Source organism: Nothoprocta perdicaria, unplaced genomic scaffold, assembly GCF_003342845.1.
Source record: "Nothoprocta perdicaria isolate Ctin4 unplaced genomic scaffold, notPer1 scaffold_7, whole genome shotgun sequence".
In the NCBI taxonomy this organism is placed as follows: Eukaryota; Metazoa; Chordata; class Aves; order Tinamiformes; family Tinamidae; genus Nothoprocta; species Nothoprocta perdicaria.
In genome coordinates, this window is record NW_020455976.1 from 22324 (window position 1) to 33484 (window position 11161).

The window sequence follows — 11161 nt, forward strand, 5'->3', positions numbered from 1 at the left end:
TACAAGGTCTAGGTAGGAGAGAGGTGCTTATTAATCTACTGAGGCCACTTCATACAACAGCTGTGAGGACAGGCTTACATAACACTTATTTAGGAGGTAGCTTATTACATCTTAAAATTGTGTGTGATACAGTATTTAAAGAGATCCAAGTTCTCTTCCATTCTGCTGCTCTAAGAAACCAGATATTTAATAGTAGTAACTTGATTCAATATAAATTCATATAGCTGCTTAATGACACACTCCCACCATAGAAAGTGCTGCCTGGAAAGTCTCTAAAGGGATGGGAGTCCCCTGCCTTAGAGGACAGTGGGAATTTCTCAGCTTTCTTACACTCATCTTCAGCAAATGAGACTATGGTGATCTCTCACCAGAACCAGAACAGGACTATGGCTTAAGGCATCTGTGCCTTAATATTCCTTTCATGGAGGATTTCAGGGCAGGATTAGCAGCTGTGCAATCCTTGGGGAAGCAATTTGGGTGAAAGCTGTAAAGTGTTCAGGTTTATTATTATTATATATATATATATTTTTAAAAAGTATCGATATGGGCCCTGCCACGTCTGTATTTTGCACGATTTCCTATAAACGCAGGGGCATGAAGTCCATGTGCCAGCTTGTCCAGTCCCCGTAAAACATCTTGCTTGGTGCCTGCCCGTGGATCCGCCAGGCAGTTGCAGAGCGGAGTGCCCGCGTCGCTGCCATTAGTGCAAATGCTCCTCAGTCCCGGTGCGGGCGGCAGCTCAGACGCCCAGCAGGAAGGCCCTGGGGTCCCGGTATCCCACAAAACAGGGCGCTGCCCAGAGGCCGGGAGGCTGCGCTCGGCAGGCGCTGCTGAGGTCCAGGGCGGGCGCCGGCAGCGTCGCCAGGGCGAAGGCGCCGGCAGCGGCCTCCTGCCGGGGCAGCGGTGGCGGCCGCGCCGCGTACGCGAGGGGCAGGGGCACCAGCGCGCCCTGAGGTCCGTAAGGGAGCGGGGGGCTGCAGAAAGGCTCCGGTCGCAGCTCCTGCAGTTGCCGCTTGAGCTTCATCCGGCGGTTCTGGAACCAGGTCTTGATCTGCAGGGAGAGGACGGGGGAGATGAGGAGGGATGAAGGCAGAACTCCGGGAGCATCCAGCTCCATCCCCAGCTCATCCCCACTTCCCCGTGGCCTGCGTGCCCGGCCGCGCCGCTCACCTGCACCTCCGAGAGCTGCATCCTGCCCGCGAGCTTGCGGCGCTCGGCGGCGCCCAGGTACTGGTGGCGCTGGAAGGAGCTCTCCAGGGTGCTGATCTGCTCGGCGCTGAAGGCGGTGCGCAGCCGCCGCGCCCGCCCGCCCGCCTCCTCGCCGCTCTCGGCCTCCGCCGCCGCCGGCGGGGGCTGCCCCGGCGCCCACGGCCGCTCGCCGGCTCCTGGAGGAAGGAGAAAGCGGGTCAGCCAGGCCCGGGGCCCTGGAGGTGCCCGCCCGCCCGCCTCTCCCCTGCAGGGCAAGAGGAAATGGGGCCAGACAAGTCCTTCCCGGGGAAAATCTGCGAGCAGATCCCAGCACAGGCAGGGTGAGCCAGGCCCAGTCCCTCGGGGCACATGGCCCTTCTACCAAATCTCCCGCGATGCTGCGACGGCCACGGTTACCTGCAGCAGCGGGGCCGGCCGGGCGCTCCCGGCTCCTGCCGCCTCTCCCGGGCCGCGGACCGGTGCCCTCCTTCCCGCTCCGCTCGCTGGGGCCGGGGCTGGAGCCGCCGTCGGGCCGGAGTCCCGTGGCCGCGAGAGACGCTCGGCGCGGGGCGGCCTCGGCGGGGTCCCCGGGGGCCTGGCTGCTTTGGGACAGCCACTCCACAGAGAAGGGGGCCTTGGTCATCCTGACTGGTGTCGGAGCTACCGGTAAGGAGGGTGCTGGGGAGCACGGCCCCTCTTTTATATCGCAGATCCCGGAGGAAAACGTTGTTTGTGTAAATACACATCAAAGGGCCAGATAAGTATCATCTAATTGCCATCAGTCCTCCCCCTCTACAAAAGATACTGTTCACACATTGCCACAGCTCGGGAAGGCTCGGCTCCGCCGTGTCTGCCCCTGGAGGAGTTCACTCTGCCCTCAGTGATTTACAGCACTTGTTACATCCTATCCCCATGCAAATGGCATTTATGGCGCTGAGCGGCCTCAAACGGCGCTGGGAATGCGGCCCCGGGGGGCGAGCAGCTCCCCCCGGCGCTGGCGGGCCGGGTGGCTGAGGGTTCCCAGTCCCCCTTCCCCGAGACGCTTTTCAAATCTCCCCTCCAAGCACAATTTGCTCTCCCTAAAGGGATCTTCCCAAACTTGCTGCTCTCTGGGCTGAGCACTGTGCTGCCGAGACAATCTGAGGTGAGCAGACAGACAGACTGACTCTGCGCCTTCTCCCAGCATCTGCTGCTGCTCATAGGCTCCAAACATGGGAGCAGAAGCATGTTCCCAAATACGGGAACAAGCAACATCCACACACACACACACACACACAAAAGGTAAAGGCCAAGTCTGTGGAGTCCTACCCATCGACTGGCTCCCAGTTGTTTGCATGAAGTGTATTATCAGAACTAAAGAATCAGAAAAGACAAATATGCCCTTAAAATTAACTTTCTGCTGAGATTGTCCTATCTTTTGTGTCATATCTTCCTTCCCAGATCTTTCCAACTGTGCAGGTAACACAGGTTTCCCTGCTATCTTGCTCTCCCTGGCTTCCCTCTGATTTCCTTTTAAAATGTTTCTCCTGAGAGTTCCCATCTATGCTGGGAGTTTGTGGCCCTGGGAACACATGGCTGCTGCAACGATACCTTTGCAGCATCCTGAGAAAGGGTTTCTAGTGGCCCTGCTGTTTTACTGACAGTTGTGCTGCTTTACAGAAACTTCTGCTGTACAGAAACCATCAATCCCCTTCAACTCCCTCCTCCTCCCTGCACAAGGGCAGAGTGGGACCTTCTGCCAGCACTTGTGATAACTCCTATCACACCCCGGCCTGACATTACCTCCAGAAATCATGAGTGCACGTCTGATCTGTCTGTCCTAGGGCCCGTATCCCTCTTCAGACTTACCCTCTGCCATCCGCACATAAACCCACTGCTCCACTGCTCATTTATCCAGTGACTTGTTCTGCTATTCTGCCTCTCCTGCTGGATTTCCCAGTATTAGCCTCATCTATGGTCACAGTCAGTACAACCATGGCTCTATTTCTTGGCCTGTCAAGGGACAGAGGGCTTGAGTACCAAACCCCTCCTATTTAGTTTATGTTTAAATCTTTCCAATTTATTTCATTTTAAACTTAGACCTATCTTTTTCTTTGTAGCCACACAGTAAAAGGTTTTACTCAAACCATTTCCACCTGTCCTAATATTCACATTTTAATCTCCCCTCTATTCAAAATATAGTTGCTATATCCAGCCATCAGGAGTTGCCACTATTTTCGGCCCACAAGCAAACTCTTGCCTTGAACGAAACTCAGTTTGACATCCAAGCTTATTCCAAGCTCAGTCTCTCCCTGCTTGTTCATTCTTGTGGCATGGTCTGAGCCCTCTGCTCTACCAGTGATGCCACCGTCCAAGCTGTCTGTCTGTCCGAACAACAAGAACATCCACGTAGCCATTGCCTTTATTTAACAGTGGTTAATAATAAATCCAGAATCTGTGGATGCTACCATGACCAGGAATGACCACAGTCCTCCTGGAGTCCTTTGTTTTGGGCCTATCAAGGGATCTAGACACAGGCTGAACAGTTAAATTAAATTTCTCATAAAAAATCACCATCAACAAACACAACAACAACTACACCCTTGAACCTGCAAAACAAGCTTCCACGAGGAAACTAAGAGAACCAGTGCTAAAATATCTCAACAGAAGTTCAAGCATTAACATCTCCTGTATATCCGTTGCATACCTAAACAAGCCCACAAATACTTCTTGTGTAGACAAGCCCCTGCAAGATGCTCTTTTAGTTTTCTCAACTGTGTAAAAAGCTCCGATCCATATCTGAAGACTTAAAAATTCATCTGAGCTCATCTAAATGAATAAATAAAAACTCATCTAAAATGTCTAATGTATAAACATATATAATATATATAATGTGTAGCGCAATATGTTGTGTAAATAGCACACATAGAGAATGCAACCTGTCTGCAAGACTTTCTTTTAACCATCTCTGTGTTAGAGAGCAAAGGCACTGGGTAGGACAAAAGAATACATGACATATGATGTCATTCTAAAAGCTAGAAAGTGTCAGGTTTTACTATCCACTGATACATCTGTGAAATAATTTCCTTACAGATTTTATGACATTTTCTCCATCTGAGTTGCAAATTACATACTTATACACTGCTAGTTCATTAACTGCATTTTATTGAGGCAAATGTCACAGCCAAAGACAGTGTCAGCTGTTGAGCTCTCAAACTGATCCCATTCTGACAAGGTAAAAACAAATACCATTTCCCTTCTACATAAAACACGAGCTGAAATAGTCTACTTGGATGGCAGATGACTTCTAGATGCAATGACTGCTATAATATTTAATAGCTGCTAGTTTAACTGTATTTTTAAATTGCCTTCTTTCTGTTTCCATGTGTTATTCAAGAGGTGTTTGTTTAAAAACTTACTGCTAAACTGAGATTCAGAAAGTCAACTGATACCTCTGATATGCTGAGAACTAATTCTGCTGCTACAAGCAAGGAGAGATGAAAGCTCAGATATGGTTACCATGGCAGAAGTCCTAATACCTACTTGGTGAAGATGATGATGATACTTCAGGCAGATGATGTTCAATAGACTCAAGAACTCTGGGGAGCCAGAACTTTCTCCATGAAAACAAAGACCACAAACTTCCTGATGATCAAAGGAAATTGAGGATCCTAATACCAAATGTCAGTCCAGGTCAGGCTGTCTTGTAGGGGGTAAAAGGAGACAATTTACATCCTGTAGAATTGAACTGAGCTGAGATTTGTTACTTGACCTAGATACCCTATGTTTCTTGTGAGCAGGAGCTGTATTCAAAGAGGACAAGAAGAAAGATCATGCTTCTAGATGTCTTAGGCTGGGTCAGATAGGATGGGATCAAGCTGCTCTTGGAAGGCAGCTTTCCCAAACGTATATGTAAAAGACTGGGCTCAGGCTGCACAACTGGCTATTCCTGCTTGAATCCCTCTTGCCCAGTTGATAACAGATACATTTCAGGTTAACAAGCCCAGGCTTCAAGAGCTAATTACTGTTCCACATCTGCCTGCAGAGCAAAGGCCAGCCCTGCTCTGGAGGTCTCAGGTCAGAGCCCTGCAGAGGGGCTGGACTGTTCTACCCCCTTTCCATCGAAGTTTTGGAGGAACTGTAGAGATGGGGTCCCTCTGGGGTGCCAAGCACCCCCTGCTCCCCACCTGGAGCTGCTTGGAGAGAGCTGCCACTCACTTGGCCGTGTTGCAGCTAAGGACACAGGACCAAAGCTGGGTGCTGTCCTTTGGTAACAGCCAGTTGTCCTTTCTTGTAAGAGACCTATGAGACTGGAGCAGAGGGAGTGGGTGCCCTTGGACACGCTGGGTGGTATTCCAGGGAAAAGAACAAAAGTTGGCTGAGGACATGCAGAAGGATCAGTGTTCATCTGCAGAAATGCAGATTCTATTATGGGATGCCCAGTGAAGCAAGGGCTGTTGGTATCCACCATGCGATTTATATAGGCTTTGCCCTGGCACATTTATCCAATAATTGTAATTTCTGGGAAATCAATCTTTTGGGCTTAAAAGCATAACAAGTGGCCTTTCACCAAACTCTTTATTATCAATTATTATACTCTCTCCTCCTTGACAGACCAAGAGCTATTTTTCCAGGAGAAATAAAAAGACCATATGTGCAGAAATACCAGGAGGGCCTGGAATAAACACAGCGACTATGCCTAGATGAAAATTAAATGTTTCATCATGCTTGGAACTGATCTAAATCAACACAGCACTCAGAATATCAAGAGCTCCCATGGCCCCTTACCATAAGGTTGTTACCAACAGCTTAGCAGAGCCAGTGAAATGCTTTAAAGAGACATATTCTGCTGAGAGTGCTGCAAATACGAAGAGATGAAACACTTACATGGGTTGTGCTTTTAACAGTTTCTTGGCAGAATTTAAGTACATCAGAAATGAAATCAAAGTAGATACAAATCAGGACCACATTCGAATGTGTGTTACTGCTGTTACAGAAGCAAGGCTCACCAATAGATGATTTGTTTTAAAATTATTATTAGACCAATTAATATAATTGGGCACCAACCAAATTTGAGGCACTGAGATCTATCTTCAGCACTCATTGCTCTCATTTTGTAATGGAGAGATATCTCCATGGGAATTGCCTGAGAGTTTAGAGATAGTTTTATATTTAATTCTGTCTAGACTAGCAATTAGAGTTTTTAAACTAATGGTTTGAACAGCTGGAATGAAAAGGGGTGGGTTTATTTTCCCAAAGTAGACAGGGATTAATTATGAGACATATAAATATGCTTTAGCATCCAAGTTATGCTAAGAATGAGAAATATCTAGACATGGGAGATGCACCTACAAGAATAATTTGCATCTACACATATCTCACTCTTGAAAGTAACTTTTCAACCTTCAAGTACTAGAAAATGAATCATTCTTTTTTTTTTTTCCTTGTTTTTAGAACCAACATTTAAACATTGTGAGGTCAACCACAGAATGTGCCACCACAGTGGGCAGCTCTGCATCATCTATCATCCTCTGCACCCATCCTGCTCTGAACCAGACCGTGTTGCTTTGAAATGCATTGATCCCAGCAGTAAAAACACTTTATCAACTCTTAATTCCTATAACTTATCTAATATAAATCATACGTTTGCACTCCCCTAAAACTCAGCCATTCAAATTTCCCTTGGCTATCCCACCTCATGGCACCCAAAACCACAGAGCAGAGACATGGCCTCAAGGGAAGAGTTGTGCTGTAGCGTGGATGAGTCTAGCAGGAATATAGTTACAAACAAAGCTTAACAGTGTACGTGTGTCCTCCAGGCCATCCAGAATACTTCCTGACATTGGCAGCTTATACACAGAAGAACAGGCATACTGGGAGATGAGCACTTTGTGAAGATGTACACGCACGCTTTTCTCTAAAACATTAAGAGGAGCAGCTGAATACACACACATCTTCATTTAAAAGAGCCTCGGCTATTCTGTGTTTGCCTGTTTGTGAGGGACCCATAGCTGGAAGCTGAACATCTCATGCTACCTTCGCTCCCCAGTGCGGCATCCGAAGGGCTGCAAGGGTCTCTTATGCCATCTCCTGGTCGCGTTAAGGCTTCACATCCAGGAAACTGGAGGAAAAAGGAAGGAAAAAAAGGGGCAGAAGTGTAGCTGAAGTGATGGCAGTTCTTGACAGCTTCGGGACACTCCTTCCAGCCTCCTACAGCAGCAAGAAGTGAAAGGAGGTGTGTTGACAAGTGAGTAGCTACTCCAGTATTTAAAAGAAGCTCTCCAATTTAAAAATTGGAACTGAATTATCTTTATTTCAAAGGTTATACTAATCACCTCACCCTTCCTGGAGCATGGAGAAAATAAATTTTGTGTATAGCTATAAGATTTCCTTTTTTTTTTTCCTTTTTTTTTCCCCAGCAACATTTTACACATATGGTGACACTTAATCTAATCTTTCCTAAGTTAGTAAGTTTAATGTAAATTTAATTATTCCATCTTTTTGCTTTTTAGACACAGTTTTATTACTGTCTTTTTGACTTTTCATGCTGTTTGTATGCCTCAAGCATAGTGTCTAAGCCCTCATATATTATAACTTAGGTCTTTTTTTCTTTTTCCCTCTAATCTGAAAACGGTACACATGAATTCATATTAAGTTTGGAATCCATTATGGCATCTAGAGGTTTTTTTCTCTCAAGTTCACAGTTATTTTTCATTTCATATTCATACTGTAGAAATGTTGAATTTCAAGAGGTTGATTAACTAAAATTAGAACCACCAGCATGATTTCTGTTAATTACCCTGTACGTTATGTAAGTGCACTTTCCATCCCATCCTCCATGTCATTAGTAATATCACAGTTGGATACAGGTCCCACTTGCGCTGTCACGGGTACTCTTACCCCTACTACACCTCCCACTTTCTTTCTCTTTATTTAGTCTAGAATAGATTTTATCAGGTTTTAATGATCTAATGCATCTAATAACAGCCTTTGGCTAAAAAGCCTTTCTTTTACTTATACGCAAAGAAAGAACATTATATGATATAAAAAGTATTCAAGTCTCCACTTTTATGACTTTTCTTTTACTCTGCTGGCCATAACATTTTGTCAGTTCATTTTTATTTCTAACATGCTGTGTTATTCTTTTATACTTGTTCTTGCTGCTGCATCCTTCTTGTTCCTACTTTTACAGCATTCTTTTTTGATTTTTCAGGTCACTCACAAGGCCCTTGTGCAGCCACCCTGCTCATCAACCTTCTTTCCTTTGCATGAGGAATGACTGTTGTTATATTTAAAATCTGGGCTGTTTTAGGAGTCACTCTTGAACAATTCTCTGCTTTCCTAGACTTCTCTTTGCCTAGAAATTCCTTGACCTGGGACCTTAAGTACCAAATTTCTTGAGTCTATTGAAGCTTGTCTTTTTTTTTGAACCCCACTGTTGTTATTCTGCTGCTCTCATTCCTTTTTTTTTTCCTTAGAATCATTAACTTTTTTGTTTCACAGTAACTTTTCACCCTAACTGCTTTTCACCTTTACATTTTCAACCAGTTTTTCTCTGTTAATCACAATAAGTCTAAAAAAGCAGCCCTCCTACTTATCTTCACCATTTTTTTAAAGGAACAGTTTATTTTCATCCTATTTTACAAACTTATTAGATTGCCTATGTTCTATTATGTTTTGGAAGATCTGGAATAATTAAAGTTTTCTCTTCTCAGTACTCAGATTAATCTTTTTATTTTATACCAATGAAGGCTTTGTGCTCTCTTCTTGCTTCTTATATTGGCTACAGACACTACTGTGGCACTTTTCCTCTTTTAATTTTGAAAGAGAAAGTAAGCCTGTCTAAAAACAACTATATGTCCTTTGACACAATATTCTAATATTTTGCATCCTTTCACCTTATCTTTCCTTCCTGTGTGGGCTTGTTCCCTCCAAAATGTTTGCAATTGCGGGCACTATGGTCTAGCTTCTTCCCATTATTTCTTATGGTTCCAGCATCCAAGGCTGAGATGTAATACACTGGACTTGTCTCTCTGGAGACATGGTCTGGACATTCAAAGAACAAGAGACTTTTGCCAATGTTTCTGAATAACCCAGTCTTGCCATCTTATTTGCAGTCTCAGATGTCTAGTAATTGCTAAGTATCTGATCTCATGTGTTCAAAGAGTGCTGCAGTACCTCACATCTTCTTTCTCTAGGTCTCAACTTTTGGATCAAATTATCTTATTTAAATAAAGTAATTTAGAGGATGCTGCATTTCCTACAATGACCTTTAACAGATGAGTCCCATTTTTGTCCTGCAATTTACCTTTACAGTTGCTTTGTTGACATCTTCTGTGGATCTGTACACTCATCTCAGGTGTCATCTCCTCTTTTTGGCCTTTTATCTTCAATGTTTTTGCTCTTTCATTTCCCTGCACCGAGAAATACAGAATTATGAAAATTGAAAAGTCCTTCAAACTTTCATAATGCATGAACTTCTAAATAGAGACCAGCAAGGTGGAACTGTTCATTCTCTCATATATTTCAGAGAGTCAGAGTATGAAATCATGGCAAAACTCATCAGAACCTCCTCCATAAATATAGTCATGTATTGTTACCTAAAAAATTTACAAGATTACTTTGGCAAACATTATTGATACAAGTTACAGTGCTGGGAATTAAGATTACTAGCTGAAAATGTCTTAGATTTATAATATTTACATCTTAATGATAACTAAATGAAGATAAAATTATAAACAAAGAATCTGTAAACTTGATAATAGTCTGAATTTGATCTGTGTTGCACAGTCTTGAAAATAGTGTTCAGACCAGCATTTCCAAGTCATGGTGATTCCTTCTGAAGGAAAGGAAGGAAAATGAATTTTAAAGTAAGTATTTATAAGGCATGCTTTGAGCAAGAAGATATACCTTTAAAATATCCCTTTTAAAATATGTGCTTTGTATTGCATTTAAACAAGTAAATGAAAGAAGAGAAACAAACCAAACAAACCAAACTTACCTGGATTCTTTATTTTAATATGAATGATTGAAACCATCACAATCATATCTTTACCACTGGGAAAAACAAACAAGCAAACAAACAAACAAACAAACCCCTCCACACCCTTGGCTTCCATCTCCTCAAACCATAGCTTATTTATTTGTTATTTAGAAGTGAATTTCTTCACAATTGGATTCTTTACAAATCACACAGAAGACTCTGAAGAGTTATAGAAGAGTCCCAAGAATACTTTTTTAAAAAATCTGATGCATAAAGAAAGAAGAATGGAGAAAAAAAATAAAGTTTAGAATGGATTGAAAAGATTCCAAGCAAAGAGATTTGTCAGAATCATGAATCTCTGTTGACCCATGAAATATATTCCAGCTTCCTGGGGAGGCTTTTACAGAACAACTCATCGGATGCCACAGAATCCAGTCACATTTCCTAGTAGGCTTCTGGAGGTGTTGGAGCTGTGGGTTCTGGAAACCCAAATATAAAGCGCTTTGACATGCAAGTAGTGTAGGTAGGACTCAGAATCCAGGTCTCTCTACCAGGAGGCTTAAAAACCCCAGGGGTTCTGAGGAGAGACACCAGTGAAGGGATGGGTGAAGAACAGCAATGTTATCGAGCCAACTGCAAAACAAGGAACACATTTCAATTCAGAAAGTCCATGGGTCACTTTAAACAATGACCAACATTAAAAGATCTCAATAAGATAATGGATGAGTGAAATTGAGCGAGAAATAGGAAAATGGAAAAGAAATAGGAGAGCTAGTGGAAGTTCCAGTTTAAAGCACAAGCCTCTTATTTTTTCCCCTCAATGTTCTCATTTGATATTGAAACAGGAACAAGGGGTATAATGTACACAATCCTGATAGCAATAAACTCTTGACAGCGAAATAATACTAAACTTGTTTCTTTGGCAAATGTAGTTCTTCATTTTCCTTCCAAAGGACATTTCCCACAAGGAAAGAAAATTTTATCCCAGTCCCTCCTACAAGCCAGTCATAA

The 11161-nt window shown here is 43.8% G+C and overlaps 1 protein-coding gene across 1 annotated transcript; it reads right to left on the reverse strand.

Moving 5' to 3' along the window:
- Positions 1-739: 739 nt before the first annotated feature.
- LOC112957085 (homeobox protein HMX1-like) lies at positions 740-1831 on the reverse strand. The gene is made up of 3 exons (XM_026050653.1): positions 1606-1831; positions 1171-1385; positions 740-1051 (listed from the first exon to the last, which is right to left on the reverse strand). The coding sequence occupies exons 1-3, from the start codon at positions 1829-1831 to the stop codon at positions 740-742; spliced, it is 753 nt and encodes a 250-aa protein (XP_025906438.1).
- Between the last annotated feature and the right edge of the window lie 9330 nt (positions 1832-11161).

Coding starts and splice junctions, on each gene's coding strand:
- LOC112957085 (XM_026050653.1), bottom strand. CDS start 1,831: ATGACCAAGGCCCCCTTCTCTGTGGAGTGGCTGTCCCAAAGCAGCCAG. Junction 1,386..1,605: donor GGCCGGCCCCGCTGCTGCAG/GTAACCGTGGCC, acceptor TCCTTCCTCCAG/GAGCCGGCGAGCGGCCGTGG. Junction 1,052..1,170: donor TGCAGCTCTCGGAGGTGCAG/GTGAGCGGCGCG, acceptor CTCTCCCTGCAG/ATCAAGACCTGGTTCCAGAA.